Source organism: Pelmatolapia mariae, linkage group LG10_11 (genome assembly GCF_036321145.2).
Source record: "Pelmatolapia mariae isolate MD_Pm_ZW linkage group LG10_11, Pm_UMD_F_2, whole genome shotgun sequence".
Taxonomy (NCBI): Eukaryota; Metazoa; Chordata; class Actinopteri; order Cichliformes; family Cichlidae; genus Pelmatolapia; species Pelmatolapia mariae.
Genome location: NC_086236.1, coordinates 50,807,604 through 50,830,596, shown reverse-complemented (window position 1 = coordinate 50,830,596; position 22,993 = coordinate 50,807,604). Strand labels below are relative to the sequence as shown.

At 40.9% G+C, this 22,993-nt stretch overlaps 1 protein-coding gene across 3 annotated transcripts in view; it reads left to right on the top strand.

The window, feature by feature from the left end:
• Positions 1-12,111, top strand: part of rspo2 (R-spondin 2) — a 59,978-nt gene extending 47,867 nt beyond the window's left edge. For all 3 annotated transcript variants that reach the window (XM_063486816.1, XM_063486817.1, XM_063486818.1), the window contains one exon: positions 10,605-12,111. In XM_063486816.1, coding sequence (XP_063342886.1) covers positions 10,605-10,720 — 116 coding nt within the window. In that variant the 3' untranslated portion in view covers positions 10,721-12,111. The remainder of the gene's footprint in view (positions 1-10,604) is intronic.
• The last annotated feature ends 10,882 nt before the right edge of the window (positions 12,112-22,993 follow it).

Genomic DNA, 22,993 nt, shown 5'->3' with positions numbered 1-22,993 from the left:
CCCTAGCCAGGATGCTTCATTGGGGGTTGACCCCCTGCGTTACTTGAGCCCCAGACTCTCAACAAATCCTGGAGATGCAGATTCCCCTCCTCAGACAAATAATAAATGCTCCAAATACTTATATAACCTCCATAGTTTGATCTCCTTTTCTTGCCCAGATCCATTGTCAGGATGCATTTAGAGGTGCCTATTTAATTCTGCTGACATGCCTGTTTATGCACAGAGAGGAAGATTGCTGAGGTTCTTTGGAGTGAGTGGTTATTTTATTGCTTTTGCCTGTGGATCACAAGTCTGATTAACTGTATCAAGGACAAGGTGGATGGTGTACAAGTGCATGAAACCGAACCGTCAAATAAGATCAAGAGCTACAGCAGCAAGCAGCAGTACATCACTGTAAAGACACAGAAATGTAAATGGCAGTTATATTACACAAGATTCTGAGAATCTTGTTATCGAGTGTCCAGTAGAATAAATGAATCCATGCTCGATCATGTGTTTGCTGAAAAAGTTTAATTTCATCAGTTCGATGCAAAGCACTTATCGGAAACTAAGATGGATGACTATCATAACTCTGCAGCACATTTCCTGCTTTATATCACCGCATGTGGAAATTATAAGACAGATCAAAGACTCTATAGAGATCTCATCTTAATATAGAAGGCATGGAAATTAAACTGGAGTGCTGTAGCTCTTCCTATCTTTGAGTAAAGACAAACAGAGTTGACATCTGTAATAGCTTACTGTCTAGAATAATGAATTTGCTACTGTGCTGTAGATCCCAGCAAGTTCCCTGATCTTTGGATCCATGTTTATATTTTACACTGCTGAACACTGTAGCTCGCTTTAGCTCACTCCCCCATGCGCACAACAAATGCAAAAGCAAATAGACTACGCCAGCGGCAAAGCCTTCAGGAACATCGGTGCAGGGGCCTCCCTTTGATAACTGCTGTGCTTTATATTTTTCTCATCAGAAATGAAACACAACATTAAGCCATTCATTAAAGTCAACTAGAGCTAATTATCCGTCATTTACCCAAGAGCCCACGGGGCAGCGCAGCCCCCATATACTTAGGCCCAGATGTGTCGATGAGTCAGTCGGTAGATAGCAGACCGCAGAGGGGGCTGCTCATTTCTCTCTGGGCCCTGCGGTTTCCAGGCGCATCAGACTCAGCAGGCAGGTCTTAATGCCTGTTCACAGACTAGCTGCTGACGTTACCCTCATGACACCATGAGCCGTGTAAAGCTACCGCAATACAGCAAGGCTCCATTTACCAGAAAGAAAACGAAAAAAAAAAAATCAATGATGATCAGTTATACAGCCCTAATTCAAACTGAAAAATGAAGAGTGAGTGTTGTACCTCTCTAGCAGGCACGTCTTCCGAGTTGAGAGGAGGCTGATTCGCATTAGCGGCAGGCCTATGTTCAGATAGCCTCTCAATGCTGCAGGGGGCGACAGCGTGCGTACGATCCCTGCTCCCAAGTTGTTACATTTTGGCAACCCCAAGTGGAAGTGGGAAAACCGTAACAGTTTGCAGGATGTCACAGACCAGAAACCAGATTACGTCATGTAATTTAACCCCTGAGACCTAATTTCTCCTTTTCTGTGTCTGGTACGCTCACCAAACGATTAGAAATAATGACTGAACCGCTTTACCACTGAGGATGAGGAAATCTATCCCTGTATCACTGTGTTCGGTTGTCTACTGATGAGGCATCTGCTCAGTGCAGTTTAGAGGAAGCATTTATAGTTTGAGGTTAAGTGTTTGTGTGGTGTATATGAAGCCGTTACTGCTGTAGAAATTGACCTGTTGTCCAGTGACGGGATGCTAACTGAGGCAAAGAACCGAGGTGTAGTTTTCAATATCAGCTTTAGACAATCAGCTCTTAAAGGGACTGGTAAGGAACCATCTTGCTCCTGTGTGGGGCTCTTTCCTTCAATCAAGAGTGTTTGTGATACAGTAGTAAAGTGAAAGAACATCCTGCTCTTTTAGTGGTTCACTTTAACCTCTTTTGAACTGATGTTCTATCGGTCAACACAATCTGCCAAAATCATGTCTGTTCTTAAGCCCAGTAGCCAGATGAGAAAATAGCATTCTTCTCAAGGTTGTAGATTATAAATTTGTTCCACCATGGTTTTTACTTTTTTTTTTTTTTTGGTGTGCTTGGTCGTGCAACATTGGGAAACCTTTGTATAAAACCATGGATACATCAGTCAACAGCCCCTGTTGTGGTATTTGGCATCTTTAGCTGACTAGTTAACAGAGCAAACAAAACATCGATCAAATTGATGCATTTCAAAATAATCCTCTTGTATTTAATAAATCCCTGCTACACACTCAGCATGATGAACACAAATATACACACATTACATTTTGACATAATAGACAGCAATGGCTCATGCCTCTGAGATACAGTAGCTGCTGATTTTCTGTAATGAAAACACCTTCAGCTTTAAACAGGCTACTTCACCCGTCCTCTCTTTCTACTGATGAATAAAGATGTGTAGTTTTGAAGGCTTTGCAGTTGTTTGTAAATGGGCCACATAATGTAAAAAATATAATTCCATTTGTTTATGAATTGGGAAACTAATGTAATTAGCCTCCATCGTAAACAATAGTTAGAAAAGTCATATTTTACTATGATTAGCTAAACATCTTTTAAGGTAAATTTCATATGGGCATATACTGTACGCTGGCTCCTATTATATTCATTGGCATGTTATTTCTCTGTCCTGAGTAGTTACCTTAGCTCTAGTTAAAGGATTATCATGTTATGTTGTGCCAGTAAACTGTATCTCAGAAACCTGGGAAATGATACGTGCTCCAATTTTCCAACTTGGAAATCTGGCCTAAGGAATCGATCCACTGTGTGCTTTCTTGTATAGCAGGAAGAACTAATTCCTGACTTTCCAACATTTTGGAATGTTTTAAGTGAGTAAATGTGAGGAAAGATCTCTGGAAGGCAAGATTTGAATTTGGAGTTTCTTTGGAAGATAGTCTAATTTAAGCATCTGTCAAGGTTTCTTGTTAATAACTTGCTTCTGAGTGCTCGAGCCAGCAGCAGTGGTAACCCGAGGGAACAGTTAGTGTATTGGGCAAAGCAGTTGAGCATGACTTTGAACCCTGAGTAGACTGATGGAGGAGAACTTCATTGCTTCTGTAGCCGACCTGTGCAGATTGCGGCTGCATCTTGCTGGTGTTATCGTTCATCTCCCGAGGGGGAAAAACAAAACTGTCTGTGCTGACCATCGGGCGCATTAATCACCGTGTCAGTCATGCATATTTTGCCAGGACTTCTCTGCTTAGAGACGCTAATCTCCGAGTCCGGTTTTCGCTTTAACTTACTGTCAGTGAAATAAGGCATCAAAGAGCCGAGCAGAGAGCTAACCTGCTTTTTAAAATCTCTGCGCTTATCCTCTGCCGGGGTCATAGATGAGAAAATAATGAGCGACCTAATCCCAACATTAGCTTTTTAAATCGGAATGCGTATGTTTTAAATCATTCTCGGCCAGCAGCGTGGTGATAGTAAGCAGAGCATGGGGAGAAAGGGAAGGAGGACGGAACGAAAGTGAATGAAAGAGTGTGATCCAGAATAACCTTGTTAGGGCTAAGTGACGCTGTGCAGAGGGCCTTTTGTCAGTTGGCTGGCAAGATGAGCATCTTGTAAATGATTGTCCTCTCTGTCAAGGGGCTGATTTCTTTTTTCCTACTATCTGACGTCTGTGTCTCTGCCACAGTACTTCAAATACTGGAGCTTTTTCTCCTTTCGCATCTGTATCTGTTACAAACTGTGGCCTCTTTTTATACATAATTTCATCCTGTAGTACGCTCCCCTTGTTCCCAAATGTCAAATCACCCTTCTGCAGCGTTTCCCCCACAGGCAGACACAAACAGCACAAAGCGCCATTAAAAGTTTTGGCTTACCTATCAGGCCCACGCCTTAATGAACCACGGGTCAGCTGAGGTCACATGGCTATGTCCCACCTATAAATCAACTGCAAACTGAGTTCAGCGGCAATATAGGGCAGTGTCAGTCCGTAACCTTTTCCCAGACAGAGGAGTTGTCGGTGTGTGAGTACTGGCTGGCTGCAGATCCTTTCCCCTTCACAGCATTATAAATGTATGTGTGAGGAGGCCCTTAATGGCTGCTAATCCAATTTCTGCCACTGAAATCAAATCTCACTGGCGCCAGTAGTTCTCTCCTTCCCTCACAAATAATGGCCTCCGCTTTGGCCTGTTTATGAAAAAGACGAGCCGCCAAAAATTCCGGCTTTACCTTCCTTAAGTCTCATCGAATCTTCTTCAAAATTGTTTGAATGTTTTTGTTGTTGTTTTGTTGTTGTTGTTTTTTTTTCTTTGCTCTGCCCCCAGTCCCTATTCCATGTTCTTCGAAACTTATTAATTGACCGTCTGTGTCGAGTGAAAGGACGGGGTAACAGAAGAGCAGGGGCAAGTTTTCAGCAGCGTAGGATCCCATTTACCGTATGTCTTAATGCCTTCTCGAGGTCAGCCATCGATTTTTGTTCTCAAACCGCAAAGCAAATGAGATAAGATTAGGCCTTTGATTCCTGCGCTGCTGCCGGAGCCGTGAGTGGATGAAATCACTTGGCCTGCCCATTGGTTGGTGTGTTGCTTCTTTTTAGGAGGTTGTGGCCTCTGTGACGATAGGGTAAGGTAGCAGGAGCCTCACAATAACGCGTGAGCTAACAGTGAAAAAGTAGGTATTTTTTTTTACTTTAGCGGGAAAATCTCTTTATGGTGACAAAAGTAAACAAAAGTCTGATTTCTCTCATGTAAACTTATACATGTTCTTCAATTTGCTTCCCTTTTCCAAAACAAACATATTGGCTTTGACACAGATGAAGGGAGCTTTGGCTTTGGCCCCCTTCCCCCTGGATATGGATTTGACTGATTATCTTTCAGTGCATCAGTTGGACAAGTAGTCATATTGCCATTCCGCAAGGAGATATTATTCTGGAGTGTGATCCTAATAATATGATACGTCTAATAGCACTTAACTCTTAGTTGGAGCTGTACCATACTGAGAGCCTCAAATAGAAAGTCGGGGACATGGAGAGGGGAAACGGGAAGGATAGGGAAGAAAAAGAAAAAGTAGCAGATCCTGAATGGCTTTAAGAGGTTATTGAGGAACGTCCTCTACGGTGCCTGTGGAGAGGTTTAATATCTCTTTGCTCATTGGTTTGGCAGCTGAAAAAATTGGAAATGACACAAAGTATTTCTCAAGCTCACAAAGGTGATATAGAAGCTCACGATCACGGACTCGCAAGCATACAGGGCATATGCCATACATCATTCGCACATGCGCTCGCACGCTGACTGATACACAAAAGAATTCCACAAAGGTCACTTTTGACAGCGGTAAATAACAATCCCACCGCAGGCTCTGCTTCTGATTCCGAAATGCAAAAACATTTTGATTTGCTCTTGAGAGCTTTGTTTGTTTGTTTGATTCACTTTTCAGTTCAAACCCGAATGCGAACGTCTAGTTGGCAAAGAAGACTGTATCTATGGAGGAGAACCAAACATTGGTGAAGTTGCGGTTTTGCTCTACTGATAGTAAATGCAGCCAGAATGGAAAGAGAATTTTTTATTTTTTTTTAAATGGAGATAATTTTCTTATAAAAGCCGTGTTCTTTTGATTTGATCCTTGCTGTGCCAGTTTCAATGCAAAACAAAGACAGAGAATGATTTGAAGGCCACTGTGCCTTCCAAGACAAAATTATCTTTACATGCTGTAAGATTTATGAATTTGTTCTTGGTTTTGAAAGCAATTGATGCAAATTAAACTGTTTCCTCTGTGAACCCTAGTAATCAGCTTAAGTGATTACATCGGTCGTAAATATGAGATGATGAAAGCTCAGTGTGCACTGTGCCCTGAGGAAAGGCTAAATGGGAGTTCATAGGGTAGATATGATAAAACATCACACTGGGACTGCACCAGATGCAGGGGGGAAGGGGCTTATGTGGGGAGTGGTTGCCCTCTAGCTGTCAGCGTTGAGACTGGATTATGAAATATGGTCCTAATTTTCTGTCGAGGTGTGTTTATGAAGCGCTATCAGTTAGCTTGGGGGCGTGAGCTTAGCTTTGAAATGTACTGGTAATGTTGATGTGAAGGAGTATGATTGGAAGGAATCACTAGTGGCTTGGAAAAGTCTGGACTTGTCAATATCTGCTAAATAAAAACCAAAAACCCCCCAAAAGAAACATTTGGGATGGAAACGTGGGAACACAGACAGGTAAAATATTGAAGACAAAGAAAGTGAGAGGAGAGCCTTTCAATTAATGATAAAAAGAACAAGGAGCCAGTGGAGAGAGTCAGGATTCAAGCAAATGCTAAAGTAAAGTTTTTTGGGTAACAAAGCTAGGGAACGGGCTAGAAGGCAGTGTATTTGGTTTCTGCTGTGAAGGCCCTCATGTTTATTTTACTTCCTGTGTTATATCCTATATCCCATATGGAGGATGATGATTTTACTTGTACTCATTGTTGATGGCTGTCATCAACTTGCCACAGCCACAGACCAAAAGACTGAACAGGAAAAAAAGCTTTTGAAACAAAGTTGCAAGAGGGCGCTAACGATGGAGGCACTGTTTTGAGACTTTGAATGCAAAGGTTACCAACCATAAAGAATAAGTTCTATTAAATAAGCATTCAGATTAATAATAACTAATTATTCAGTGCACAGTGGTGTATAAACGCACAGTGAATGTCAATTCATCCAAAGTTATACTGGAAGTGTGCAACTGGTGATTGTATCAGTGATTGGAGCTTGTAGGTAGCAGCATTTATTAGTGCAAACAAAATGGATTGAATTTTCCATCCTTCTTTTCTAGTGAGCTACTGTCATTGATGATAGACTATTTAATTCAAAGTTTGAACATATTGCAACAAGGTGCCAGCATTAGCAATGCAGCCATACTGACACAGCATTATATCCAGTGACACAGTAAAGTAGCCTAGATAGTGTTTTCTGTGTAAATTTTAAGTAAAATTGTAACACAACTGTTTAACTCTTTAGTTTACAATAGCAAGGACTAAAATGATCTAATAATGGAGCTCTTCAGGAACCTGCCACAATGTCACGTAATAAATCGAAATTAAAAAATATTTCCTACCTGGGATGCTGCAGCCTGGGCCGGGTTTTTTAACCATTTGCTCAAAGCCCGCCTTTACCACCGTGTAACTGAGTCAGTAATTTCCATCATGTCATATGGGGTCCAGTTGTTTACTTCTGGGTGGCATATCTCCAGCTCTCTTGCCTTTACTGCGTGGTTGTACTTGATGGCGTGCCTCAAGTGGCAAAACAATTTGTTGTTTCCTCCTTTAGCGAGAACAGTTTTCTTGCATATTTTGCAAAGCTTTATTGGAGTACCTCCCTTTTCCTCCCTAGACTGACATGTGGCTCTCGCTGTCAGACATGTCTGGGCTTGTGCTGTTGTGCCAGCTTGGAAATGTAAATGCATGGTGTTGCTAATATCATTGGTATTGTGATATGACATTTTTATATCATGTAAAAATTCCTAATTTGCAACAGGAATGTAATAAGCAAACTTAGCTTTAGCTCTAGCCCTATTTAACGCACTATCTACCATTCCCATTGTTTAGCTAGTTAGCTGTCTCTTTGTGGGAAATAAATGCAATCAGTGTCTGTCTGTCTGTGTGTGTGTTTACTGTCTTTACTCAGTTGGCTTCAACACTTTAACTTTCAGAACAATGCCAGTGTTCACACTAACCAATCAAAATCAAGCAGGAGGAGAAGAAAAACTGGGCAGGAGATGTTTTTTTGTAACCAGGCAACAATAAGCACTCAAGAGAAGCGCAAGTGAAAATATGGTCAGGGGCACAGCGAGCGGAAAAAATAATGGAAGAACACTAGCTTTAGGCATTACATGTAGAATTACACTGCAGGTTCTGTTTTGCCTTTGGTTGTAGCTCAGTTTTGTTGTCACTGAAAATTCAAATTTTCATTCTCTTCACAATCATTTAAAACAACAAAAAAATTAAAGTTTGCTCAATAAAATTTGTGATAGTAGCAGTGCATGATGTAGAAGAGGTGCTAAACAGGCATTTCAGGTTGTAATTAATTAGTGTAACTATTAATTTGTGAACTTCTGTTTTGATTTTCTATAAGTCAGCCTGCTTGTGCAGCTGCTGAGTTTGTTCCAGTGTGTGTGTTTTGTGAGCGTAAAACTCTTTGGATTACAGATCCCCTGCCCAGTCCTGAACTAGCCAGGAAAAGAGCCTTTTAACTTAACTCTCACATATTTATTTGTTTTAAGCAATTGCTGTAAATGCAGGCTTTTTCAGTTTAAATGCAGCCTTGCGTCCAAGGAATGGCCCACGAGGGCTTTGCCCGTTACTGAAGGAGTTTAATGCAGCACCGTGTACTTTATTGCTGTCAAATGTAATTTATCCTGACTTGATTGCACTGAAAGCCGTGTTTATCAGGCACCTAGCAACACTGTTTTGAATGAAAATTACCTCTTTAAAGAGCAATTAGGAAAATGAACCTATAGGCCAAATGCCTTTGAGCTCCAGACTTACTTTAATATTATTCTACATTAAGTCACGCAAAAAATCTAGAGTAGAATCAGCTAAGCAAGTGTACAAAGTCCCCTGGCAATATTTTTCAATTGAAGGGCATGAGAGTTTGATGGAAGAGATGTGAAAGTTGTTTTCAAAGGGTGATGTTAACTAGGAGCTGTGTGCGAGAAACTTTATTGCCATGTTTCAGATTGGCAAAGTGACTGAAAATAACAAGATTAGATTAATTGCAGGAAATAACTCAGAGATGGTTTGATGTTTGCGTGCATCTGTATTATTCATTGGGAAACCCTGTTACTAGAGCAATATCTTGCTTTCTCATGCGTGTCAGCTTAAATGAGTGAATATTTTCAAATCTACCTCACAGAGCAGCCCTGAGAACGGGAAAACAGTCTTTTGTATGGGTGCATTGAAGGGCCAACGCAACACCAGCACATACAGTATGAGAAGGCAATTAGAGATGGGGCCACATTTTACACGCCGTTACCTTCCTTTCAAGACAAAAGCTTAAACAAGTGCTGTAATAAGACGTAGAATTAAGTGGTGAAGGCCACCATATGAGACTTGTTTTTCTGTAGCACTTTCCTCCTGTGTTTCCCCTGTCAGCGACCCAGAGCGTGGCTTGTTTCTTTGTGTTCTAGATCAGGATCCAGATATCTTTCTCATCATCCAAGCCTTACTCCACTTTTCCCCCCATTAGATTTTCTTTCCCCCTAAATTCCCTCACACTCACCCGCCTCCCCTCTCCTCCCTCTGCACACATACATCTTGCACACACACCTCGTTATCTTATTTGTGGCCTTGGCAGCCAGATTGGTTGCCTTGTGGTTCAGTAGCCAGAGTTTTCTCTGTCACAGAGAGCCTTGGGTGCAGATCCTTCACCACACACGCTTCCATGAGAGCAGGAAGTCAGTTCCCGGCATGCTTTGCCCATCCCAGTGAAACCTGGGATGGATTAACCTTGGGCTGGGGGACCTTTCCAACTTGAAAAAGAGTTATGCAACTTCCCGTACTTATTGCTGCTCTCTATTGCAGTGACAGTGAAGTGTTGGGCTGTGCAGACGTTTGTTTAAAATTGGGGTTCAGTTCTGAGGGCTGGAGCAAGCTAAGACCTCATTTGTGATGTTTCCTAACATAGGACTCACTTTTTACATAATGCAGGCTTTGGCAAAAGTTCACATACGTACCTTTTTAAGGCCCTCACAAGCCAATTGTCAACAAACACTGATTATTTTAGCTTTTTAAAATGTCCTTACTCTTGGACGGTTCTCCATATAAGCATGCTAGGTGCACATTGTGCATGTGCGTTTCCATAAGTTTCCATTTAGTCTGCACTAAAGTCCAGAGAAGATGGCCTCACAGCTCATTAATTTGTTCCTTCAAAAGCAGCTTTTTGCACCTACCCATATGCCAATTGCATGATTGCTTTTTAAAATAAAAATAGAGAGAATATATTGGTTGATCACGTGCAGTTGACCACAGTCTTACTATAACTAGAGAACATGGAAAAACCTAGAAATAAAAACATAATTTTAAAACAGAATATCAAGAGCCATGTATGAGTACCATGTACGCAGTTATCATTTTGGAGCTTTATTCAGATTTAGTAGTGCATGATACAAAACACCATTCAATTGTATTCTATTTTATTTATATAGCACCAAAAATAACAACAACTCCCTACAATAAACACTACAATACAACAAACCCCTAAGAGAAAGAACTTGGCAAAGGTGGGAAAGAAAAACTCCCTTTTTAACAAGAAGAAACCTCAAACTAAAGAAGGCTCAGGGAGGGGCGGCCATCTGCCGTGACTGTTTAGGGGGAGTGGAGTGGGGCGAGAGAAAATACACATTGGGGAAGAGAGCCAGAGATTAATAATAATAAAATTAACTGAAATGACCTGCCAACCTTAGGCTAAAGAAGAGAACAAGTTTGACATGAGGCAGTCTAAAACACAAAATCGCTCTCACTCAGAAAATCTCACATCTGAGGGCAATGATTAAAATGAAAAATCTTTTCTCTCTCTTGTTTCTGCTCAGGTGGTTCAGGAAAGCATCGATCCAAAGAGCCAAAGAAGAAGAACAAGCAGAGGCTGCGGTTTCGAGCCCAGAACCAGCACAGTGACCACTTGGCCTCAAAACGCTCCAGCCAGTGAGGACTGAAACTACCCAGTGAACAAAGAACCAACGCAAAGCTGCTAGCCGCTGCTGCACCTATATTCTGACTGACGACTATCACGAACCCCGCCACCTCCCCACCTGCTGCCCAGCCCTATCCCACCTTCGCCCTGCCGACCAGGACTCAGAAATCTGCCAGTCCAACAATATACAGCATATAACGTGTGATATAAGTACAACACTAAACCACAACCACACCAAACACACGCTTTCATGCCTCTGCCTCCTGCTAATTCTCCCCGAGCTGCAGTGACCAGCCAGGTGACTCTGTTCTCCCAGCCTTGTTACCTTGTGGATCTTTACAGTTGACATTACCGAACTCATTTCATCGTCATTAACAATGTCATTCAACGTCTGGGGTGACGGAAGACGGAGGAGCCACCAGAGGTACCGCGGAGGCGGAGGAGCCAGGAAGGGGACGGTGAGGTTGTGAGGGAGTTGGCGACATAAACTGTTCGGGAGAGATTTAAAAATACGCTCGAGGATACGTTCGACCGAAGCAAAACGATGCTGATGGACAAGAAAATGGCATCTTGACCTGAGAGAGAGACTATTTTTTTGTTCCCTATATTTATGTCAAAGCTATCCTTACCTTCCTTATTCATGGAGACAAGTGTTCCCATTGTGGCCTTTATGTTATGTACATTTTTGAGAGTAATATTAAAAGAAATTACCATGCATAGTTGCAAAGTATTTTATTCTCAGCACAAACTGTTTACGTTCAGACCGCTTTATGCTCTAACTGTATAGTGTGGTTAAAAAACTAAAAAAGAAGAAGAAGAAAAGAATAAATTTAGTTGTTCAACTAGCATGGCAACAGACTCGTGTACATAGTTGATCTAATATTGAAAGCTTATTACTGTATTTTCAGTATTGACTCGTTCATCGTTCTAAATGTTTTAGAGAAAAAAAGGTTGTAATACAAGCTACAGATTAAAATGATTAAAAACAAATAATAAACATAGCCACCATATAGCTATTTCATTTATATGGTATATATTTGATTTATTTATTAATTCTGTTTTGTACTTTTTTTTTGGTTCAGTGAGAATTTTTGCCTCATACTGTTACTCTTATATGCTGAAATATTCTTTGCGTTCCTTATAACAGTGCATATCTTTAACACGTGGAAACGCTTTCTCGTCTGTCACGCAGGTGTTGTATTCCTTTCATTTGACCTCATCTACTGATTTTGATGTTTTAAAGAAGAAAAAAAAACAAGACTAATAAAACTATGCTTTGACATATTCTAGGTTTATTGATTAGGATCCAGCAAATGTATGGTCATAGGACTGCATATGTGTACATTGTGTTTTATTAAAAAACATTTCATGTGACTGTATGATGAAGCCTTTCATTATTGTCTGTGGCTATAATATATGTGGCTAAACTCTGAAACTGTAGTTTTCTTGTCTTTTTTTTTCCAAGTACCATTGAGTGATTTCAAAAACATTTGTGAAATCCGTCATGTCATACTGCATGAGACAAGTGGTATCTCCAGCCAAAGGATTGGATATGGTCGACTAGGCCTTAACGGCATGACAGCACCGTTAAGGGTTTGTAATTCACTATGACGTAGCCTCGTGAAAGCTACAAAACCAGCGGATGTCATTGGTGGCTCATCCATCTCCAGCATTACACTATAATTTCCTAACAACTTGCGTTTGGCTGTGTCTTTTGTCATGCGACACACAATCGATCACCAACTTAAGTGATGCACGTCGCACTTACTTCTGTGATCTTCAAAACATTAAATAATCACAGAGAAATTTAGCTTTATGCTAAATCTATCTGGTATATGGGTGAAGAGAGCATGTTTTAATGCAAGTCATGGCTAATTTAACCCGAGGTCCATGCTGCGTAATCGCCATCCCAAAAAATGAAGGAAAGAAAAAAAAATCCAAATCTGCCAGACAGCTTATGGATGCCCAGTAGCAGATGAATCACGCTGTGTCACATATATATATATCATCCTGGGAGAAAGAGACCACAGTCTTCCTGCTCTGGTTAACCCCCCCTGAAATCACATATGATATTTCCACAGGGAGTCTGTCAGTGTTGAAATACCCCTCACTTTATGGGCTCCATGTCTATCTTAAGGCCAAATATGCAGCTTTAAGTGCCTGAACATCTTTCACAGGTGTTCCAAGTGGCACGGCAGACTTTACCCAGGAGGCTTTTCACAGCTTAACACTTCCACCAAGTCACATTTGCTATGGAGCCGCAAAACCGACAAGTAGTAAAAGGTTATCAAGTCAAAAGAATAGCTAACACATTTGGTTATTTTAGTTACCATGACATTAGAACAATGAGAATAGAAACATTTAATCAAACGCAATACAAAATGTCAGCAATGTTTCAATAAGCCCTGTATGACTATAGCAAAGAAATAATTTTTGGCTAGCATGTTAAGTTCACAAAGAGGATCCAGATCAGGTGCTGCCAGGTCACTGATATGGCTCACTGAGCCTGTTCCAGATCTGGGAGTAGATCTCCCAGGAAACTGTCGTTACATTAGGAGCATGCCCTGATGTTGTCAGGCATGTGTACAAGAACATTAGGGAGCCATACAAACTAGTGAGTTGCTGCAGTGAAATTCCAGTAAAATGGACTAGCCTGCCTCATCATTTTTTCACTCTGATTTTAAGAGCGACTTTCAAATCTGCACCCTGTAGTTTGATTATTTTCATTTCGACCAAACAATGTGGCATCCTTTTGTTCCAAAGACATTACCCAGTCCGTATCAGTATAGATTTCTAGCATGATTTTTTCCCATTGAGATCTTTCCTTTAGTTTTTTTTTTTTTTTAAATCCACATTTTCTGTCTTGTTATTTGGGCTTTTGGAAGCAGCCAAATTTTGGGGGGAATAACATCAATGGCCAACCCATGGCCTTTAAAACCTTACATGTAATTTAATGCATGTCTAAAGGTAGCTAACTTTAACTCTAGCTAACAAACTTACCCAGATGCAAGCCTTTATTTGACAGACAAGTAGTATTAAATAGTTTTAGGCCTCCATCTAGAGCTGTCGTAAAATTTTACTTTCTAAAAAAATGTATTTAAAGATGGCAAAAGGGAGGCCAATAAACAACCAGTTGGGCCAATGAGTAAATGAAGCAAAGCAAAAATGAAATAAATTTTTGAAAGGAATTAAACATGTCATAGATGTTGAGTAAGTTGTTTTTAAAGACATCTGCTGCCGGTTCCAAGTTAATGAACGATTCACAGATGTCATCTCCCGGGCCAGACTATCACTACTCCAGACTTGGGGATTAAACCTTACAGCTTACGGAGAGGAACTCCACTGAAGTGGATTCATTAAGCACAAGACCACCACTAAAGCACACATTGCAGCATCCACAGTGGAAAAAAGAAAGTACAAAGAATCACATCGCACATTTGATGCGATGCGATCAAACTCTGATAGTTATTCTTTAATATCGGTCTGTCCCTTTCCACTCATTTGTTTTTCTGTGACTGTGAGAAAAAGGACATTGCTGCAATTCTCAGTGTTGTTGAGGAGGTTAACAGTCATGCACACATCAGAAGGAATGGTCCTCCCTGTGCAAACCACTTCTGTAAAGTGTGTGAGTGTGTGTATGCCTTCCTTTGTGCGGATTTTTTTAATGTTTGTGCTGAATGCGGTTAGGTGGCTGAGACTGAAGCTCCCTTTTAATCTGACAGAGAGCATTTTCATTAGTTCTGTTGGGTCCTATTATTAAAGCCTGCTTCAAAGGCACAACAAGTGAAACCACTAACAGGAAATGACCCAGTGGGCTTGAATTCGGATAGATCAGTGCTTTTAAAGCAGGTTGGGATGGCGCTTAAGTGTATCTGCTGTCGGCCATGTACGCGGCTCACAAGACAGTAGGAGGATAACAGGAGGGGTGCCGAGACCTCTGCCCTATATTAAACATGCTGCAGCTTAATGCGAGTAAGCAGTTGTGGCATATGTGACACATTCGTTCCAATGTGCATGGCAGAAGTGGAAGTTATGACATTGGCGGGGCAAATAAGATTGCCCTGGATAATAAATGTTGCAATAATTTGCTGTTTTTAATAACTGTATAATGAGCCATCGCTTTGCCCTGTGAGTTGAAGGAAATCTGGAATCATTAATCTTCTGGTGGGTTAGCCATGATGTTTGGCACGGGCTGAAACAGCACTGAGTAGGAACATACTGGTGTCAAAGGACAAGCAGATCTTAATATTTTGAACAAGTTTGCCATATGTTAGACATCATGGTGTGTACAAGGCTGTGAAATGGTGGCATTAATGGGTGACTTTTATTACTAAACTCGCTCCTAATTGCAACAATGCAATCCAAAGTCAACTCTCAATGCAGGAACTCGCTTCATTTGGAGTTGCTAGGGAACACGTTAATCCCTAGAATAAATACAGTCTTCAATAAAAGCTAATTGTCTGTGACAGTCATTTGCTTTGCTGCAGAAACATTCAAAATGGGAAACTGTAAAAAGATTCAGAGTTGGAGTAGCGGTGCACTGGTTAAGCCTGCGTGGATGATCGCAATCGTGTAGCCCCATTATGTCGGCCTCACCTGCAGGACAGGAAACGTAGGCCCTTTGTCATAATGCTCACCTTGTGCATTAATATTGCCATGCTTTGACACACATATATTTTTGTTTAAATTTCTGGATGACAAATGGGGATATTTATGAGTCACTTGCTCTGGTAGTGTTTCAGTTGAGCTTCATTGCAGCAGGTGCAGAAGAGAACATGGGACGTTTTTATCACCATCCATTACATGGAGCAGACAGGCATTTCTATACCTACCCGGCGTGGCGATTCCTAAGGGTGCCGTAACTATTGTTTTTCCTGGCCGATTCAACCCCGCATTCTTCTGGAATACCTAGCTGTTTCTTTTACACTGGGATTCAAATGCAACACAAAGCCATTGTCCCTGCTCAGTTATAGGCAGAGCAGCTCGCTCATACCACTCAGGATGTGACACGCAAGGGCTTTATGACCTGAAATGAATCATACTGCACACCTTAAACGCATTACAGGCTGGGCAAACATTTCCTCTAACTGGTGCTTTGAGAGCCATGGGCACAACCATTATATTGGACTCAAGAGCCAGCTGGTGAGGACAAATCCACAAGGATTCCTATTTTCCCTCTTCTGACTCTCTGGCAGCCCTGCTCCATTCATTCAATTTTTATATGTGCCCACTGCCTAGTAGCTGCGTTACTACTGGTTTCAAGGGAGAATTAATCGAAAACAGGTCTTATTAAAGTATATTAAGACCAGTTGAATGGGATATAATGTACTCAGTCAGAGCCCAGAGGGGCTTTATGTGAGCCATAGTTGACACTAGTGGCTTCTACGTGTAGGGATATGTTGTTCTGTAGTGGCACTGCATTCCTTCCTGGGGGGCTATTCGCTTAAGCCAGGTATTGCATTGTGGGTAAGCAGATTTTAAGTGGGTATGAATACAGCAGGGGGTAAAGCAGGCTCTCATTGTCCAGGAATGTTTATCCCCCAACCCTCCTTGATTCAGGGATGGATTATGCAGTAGCATGCTTCAGAAGCAACCTTTGGCTCAACTTGGAGGGTCTGTGGAAGGAATATTCATTCATACATATACACACACGTGCAAACGGTTGTTATCCTTCTAATAAGAAGCCAGGTTGATTGCTCCCTTAAGGCCCCTGGTGAGTAGGTGGAAGTGGAGCCGCTGAAGCAGGGTGTTGAGCGTAAGTCCCTGGGCTGGGCTCTTTGGGAAGACTGGAGCCAGTGATGCCCCCAGTGAGCGCAGCACAGTCATCATCTTCAGCACAGCAAATTTTATTGGGCAGTGTGTGGGTTGTAGAAACGTATTTAATCAACTCAGCTATAGGGGAGGTCTTGACCTCATCGCAGACATTTCCAGCCCAGATTGAGCGTGCGTGTCTTTGCTGTCGAGCGTGACCTGCGGTGGAGTCACTGGCTGACACTCTGCTCTTTGCTGGTTTAAGCGATTAACTGGAGAAAGTGATAACTGATTTGTCAGTTAAGAGTCTGAAACAACTGCTGTCAAATGACAATTTTCCCTGTAGATCCAGTCACAAGGGACCTTTTTTGAAGTCCTTATCACACAGTGTTAGATATCCATTTTTTAAAACATCTTGCTTGCAATTTTTTTCCTATAAAGAAACAAGCCTGTAAATATTTAACATTCGCTTAACCACGGAGTAAAAGTTGAGCCCCAAATTTGGATGGAAAGCACATAACTGATATTTCTAACCCCTGCTGAAGTCAAGTCAAGCGGCTTTATTGTCATTTCAACCATATACAGTGTTACAGTACACAGTGAAACGAGACAGCGTTCCTCCAAGACCATGCTACAGGACTACATAAAGTGCAAGTGTGCAAAAATGGCAAAAAACAGTGCAACAGCAGACAGAACAATGCAGACACAAGACAGTGCAGACACAGAAAGCGGGGCTTTCTGACACCACGGGCAGGTCAATAATCTTCAAATAACAATTACTGACTATTTGTAAATGACATTTACTATCAGATGGGCTGGCATCCCCTTTGAATTGTGATGCCTATGTTTATTTCCAGACATTTTAGCAAGTGCCGCCATCAGGTCAAGAGTTTGTAGCACAGTAATTATGTGCTACATAAAGCTCTTTGTTCCAGTTGTGTTTGTCTTAAAGATCTCTGTACTATTATTATTATTATTTTTCTGGCTAAACGCCATCCCCTGCAAATCAAATCACCAACAAAAAGCAGCACTGTGTGATTTCCTCATCTTACCACCCGAGAAGTTTAGTTTACACACTTAAATATCACTAGTTTAAAAGATTTATAGACGTAGTGTACTGCATTTACCGATGAACAGGGCCCTAATTGCTACCTGCCTGCACTGTGCCTCATATGTGTATGTGGGTATGAGTCAGATAAAATAAACCACATGGTGTGTGTGCATGTCTCTGTGTGTGTAAGGAAGCTGAACAGAGCCCTGTGCACTCATTTACTATCTCCTTGTGTGGTTTGGCAGCAGCTTTGTCGGTATGGGGGCGTACAACGGGCATCCGTCTGGACGTGAGGCAAGCCTGGCATGCCTCTCAGCCCCCTGCAAGGCTGAATGAGGGTGGGATCAGAGCAGGAGTCCACCAGGCTCCAGACTGGTAGTCTGTGCATGCGTGTAAGCAAATGTGTGTGTTTTTCTTTGTGTATATGCACTTCTGTGCGTATTGGGGGTAATTAAATTGTAATCACACAGGCTTAAACAGCAACCACAGGGTTTGCCATTGTTCTGCATGTCACTTGCAGTCTGTTGACTTCTTTGCATATTGTTCCCTCCATTCATAACTCTGTCAGATAGACTGCCTTAGTCTGTGTGTTCCCTAATTATTTCTACACCGGTTTAACACCGCATCATTTATTTGACCTTTGTGGTCATTATAATAGTGAGGCACGATCCAGCCATGCTGAAAGTAACACAATAGCATGCACACCACCATGGCTGGATGCCATACCTCCATGTTCTGTACTGGATAATAAGTGAACCAGAGCTGAGCCTGGTTTGCACTTGGACAGCAGACCACCCTCAGAAAATATAGCCGCCTCTGTTGTTTGTCCCTAGACACTCCCTCTTTCTGATCATCACAGTTGTTTATTGTACATAATAGTAAATACAGCATGAATAAATACATACATCATATTTTTAGCTGAAGATGAGAAAGTAAAGCTGCTTTTGATGGAAGCTACTCAAATCTGAGCCTCACTGGCAACATATGCCACAGCCACTGAGCGGGCAGCAGTCACAGCAATGATGGCATCTGACGGGGCTAGTGTCGCGATTCTCCCCGATGTCAAATGGCATCTGTGAAAAAAAATTAGAAATACGTCTGAACAATAAATACATCAAAGAGATTTCTTCCTGTTAAAAGGGAGTTTTTACTTCCTACTGTTGCCAATTGATTTCTCACAGAGGGTTGTTTGTTTGTTTGGGTTTTCTCTGTCTTATTGTATCGTCTTTACCTTACAATATAAACCATCTTGAGGTGACAGTTGCTGTGATATGTCGTTATATAAACTGAATTGAATTTTCCTGACCTAGAGTTTAATTTTCCCCAGATACTGGTGTAGGTACAGTACGTCAGGGGTGTGACAACTAGAGGTTTTAAAGGAAAGAAGAAACCGAAATTCTAACGTGTTTTTATTTAGTGTGAGTGGCTTTAAATCCAATGTTTACTGGCACATATTTCTAGCCACAATGTGGACACCAAAATAATGTGTAATTGCAGTGCAATATAGGGTGGTTGGGGTAATGATACAGTAATACAGCCCTCTCCCCTAAAATTGCAACGTAAGATTGGGCAACACCGTTTGTCATTTCCTCTAAAATATCTCAGTTATTAATTCCTCAAATACACTTGACGTCTTTTTTTTCCTTTAAAACTTCAGTTTGCTACTCTTTTGTTCTGCTTCATTGAAGTATTTTTGGGGTACTGAAAATGCACACTAAATTTATAAAAATTGCCCTGTAAAATTACCGGATAGGTTGTAGGCTGTATTTTGAAGTGCTACTTGAAAACACTGTAGATCAGATCTTGATGCATTCTCAATCATCCAGGAAAGTAAATCTCCAAAAGTTGAATCTGTTCATCTGGACGTAGCGTTTTGTGGGAGAAAACTGTGGGAGAAAACTCCCTGCGCCAAAAACTGGTCCACCCCAAGGATCGGGTCCCCCGACACAAACAGAGTAACATAGTGTACGCTGTTAAGTGCCAGGAGGATTGCCAGGATTTATACATCGGGGAAACCAAACAACCTCTGGCGAAGCGGATGGCACAACACAGAAGAGCTACCTCGTCAGGCCAGGACTCTGCAGTCTATTTACACCTACAGGCCAGTGGACACTCTTTCAATGATGAGGATGTACACATCCTGGACAGGGAAGAACGCTGGTTTGAGCGCGGAGTCAAGGAGGCCATTTACGTGAAAAGGGAAAGACCATCTCTGAATCGAGGAGGGGGCCTAAGGGTACATCTTTCACCATCTTACAATGCTGTGATTGCAGCCATTCCCCAACTCTCTGTGAATGGTACTCATGGCCATTGATCAGTGGTCTTTGATCAGTGGGTTTTGGTCAGTGATTGTTGATCAATGGTCATGGGAATTTGCATAATTATGATTAAGGAACTGACCTCACAGCCCATTGTTCCTTCAGTGGGCTGGTTTCAGTCATTATGCAAATGTACTGTTTATAAGATTTGGGGAAACCTGCAGTCAGCTGAGACTGAAGAAGTCACTTGGATGAGTGACGAAACGTTTCTCCCACAAAACGCTACGTCCAGATGAACAGATTCAACTTTTGGAGACTGTAGATCAGAATTTGAATGAACTCAAGCTCCATGACTTATTTTAAGTATCTGATCAACTCAGCATACCATCCATGTTTCTACTGACGTCTCTTCTTGCGTTGCAGCAGGATCATCAGTGCTCTTTTCTTCCTCGACGTGTTCCACCTGTTGATTAGTTGCATACACGTAGAAACACAGTAAAACACACAGAGCTGATGAGCATTGAATAAAAAGGAATAAATCTTAATTTACATCAAGCAGGCTACTCACTGTTGTGAATGGGAAGGCAGCGTTCCCCTCAATGCAAATAGTTAGTGCAACAGCCACGACGACTGCAGCCGTGAATGTTTTCATTTTCAGCAGTTTAACTTGTCAGAGTAGTTGATTTTTTAGTTTCTGCTGTCAACGCTTTTGAGCATAATGGCTCTGTTTGCTGATCATGCTGTTATTTATACAGTGTTACTGGCAGTACTTTATTCCCTCTTGGGAAAGGCTTGCAACACTACTTAAAGGATGCTGGGTATGGTAATAGGAAATTCCCAAACGACAAAATGTTCAGTACTTTGCACTGGTGCAAACAGTATTTGTTCAATAATCTTAATTCCTTAATTCAGCAATAGTATTGAATTTTTTATGAGTGCAACAGTTTAATACAGTACACAATTTGTCACCTATATTCTGCACTATTTTACTTATACATTAATTGTTATTTCAAATCAACGTGTCCAGTGCTTGGAACTTTCTTATAGGAAGATGCTAGACTGAGTGGGTTTCCTTTCAGTATTGACCAGTTACAGGACAGTGCAGCTTAAATAATGTAGTTTGCTACTGTCTAATACAAACTTAATTTAATCTGATCACTTAGTTTTCCCTCAGTTGTATGAATCAGTTTCTTGCACTCAGACAACTGTACTGAATGCAGGAATTATGGTTTTATGATACAGAATATATATTTGATGTCAATGTGTAATACTCTGTATTGTTTTATTACACATAATAAAGATCCTAACATGCTGACATATGATCCAGTTTTCAACAGATCAGTATCACATGTCATATAACTGTCAACTTAAACACAGAGCAAATGGCTTATCTTTAAATTTTGTCACTCTATTACAACCACTTTAAATAATGTAAATCTGTTCAATGAAATAAATTGTAGGGAAATACCAAAATCAATAATGGCAGGAATGACAGGAGTGCACGGTGTGTTTACTCTGATAAAGGTTGAAAGGGTCTTTTGAATTTTACTAAACCTCTTGTGCAATAACCAAAATCCCTTATCTCCACTCTGTCTCGTGTACTGTGACCCCTCTGACCTGTTAGCTTTATCTTAATGAGCACATCTGTGTCAACAACAAAAGTAGGATTATTGGCTCTGCTGGAATACGTTCTGCCTTTTAACCTTTTTTGGTCTCATTTATAGTAGCTGCAAGGACCACTATTTGAAGAGTAATGCTTTCAGCACTGGAGTAATGAGTGCAGTTCTTTAGTACCTGTGCAGGAAAATAAGAGCTTCTTGCAGTGTTGTCATTAATGGAGATCACACAGCTGGGATTTGTTTACCTTTTTCCTCTAAGTCCTGATAAAAGTAGTCCCCCTCTCCTCCCCCCTATGCATTACTTAATGTGATCAAGTTTAGTTTGAACACTTCACACCAATAAATGATCACTGGAAATAACAGCCAAACTTACACTGTGAATTGCTAACCAACTTGTTAAGAACCACAAAATGAAACAAAACGAGAAGGTCTAATCCATCATCAGATCAAAAGATCTGTACGGGAAATAAAGTTGTGGTCAAAAGTTTACATGCACTCATCATGGGCATGAATGCCATGGTAACTTTGGGCTTTTAATGCTTTCTTTGAACTGTTTTGAACGTTTCTCCCACAACGTCCAGATGAACAGAATCAACTTTTGGAGGTCTTTGAACTGTTGTTTTTCCAGGGTGGAATAATTGTACAGAAAATATCCTTAAAACAAGAATTAGTTGCAAAAGCTTGAATTTATTGATATATTAGAGCCTGTATATATACATCTGACCATGTGTGTACATAAATTCAATTTATGCTCATAATGAGTGAATTTAAATGTTTGACAAAAAACCCCCCCCCCAAAAAAAACACCAGGGCTAAAAAATAAAGCTAAGATGTTAGTGCCAAAAACCACTAGCTGGTACTACTTTTATGCCCCCAAAACAAGCCAGTCCCCGTAGCCTTCCATGTTAAATGTACAACTTCTAAATCAAAAAACCCAAACACCATTGCCATAAATATAAGGTCCCAAGCATGGAGAGGCTAAAGTCTAAAGTGATTACTCACAAATACAGGCTTTTACCAGGCAGGAACCAGTTTAGCTGGTTACTGCTTTCAGCTGTTGCCATCTATATAAAGCTGCATAAAGTGGATGAATCAAAACTTCATAGCACATTTGCTGTCATATACCATTGGTTGTCTTATACTGTGAAAAGTACTACTGAATAACGATTGAACTGTCTATATTATATTTATATGAAATGTTATGTAGTGCAACATAATGACTTCAAATTAAAGGCCATTCATGTAAAAATTTAACTTCATTGAAATTTTCTACTTTGTGTTTAGTCTTACTACTATTGAACTTAAAGCTGCTCTTCATCAGCTGCGGTATATCAGTGTTTCAAAACTGATATAATGCATCAGTTTTGAAAACCACCAAAGGTAATCTTCATGATGACTTTAAGAAAGCACACTAGCAATAATTTGATAGTTATAATTCTGACAGTTTGACATTACTGTTAAGCTGCTCTCTTTACTTTTGCTGTCAATGACTTGCCTCTATTACCAGGTTGTACCATACACTATATGGGCAAGAGTATGGGGCCACAACTCTTAGTACCTGAAATACCTAAAAAATATTTAGCCATGCAGTGTGCCTTCACAAACATTT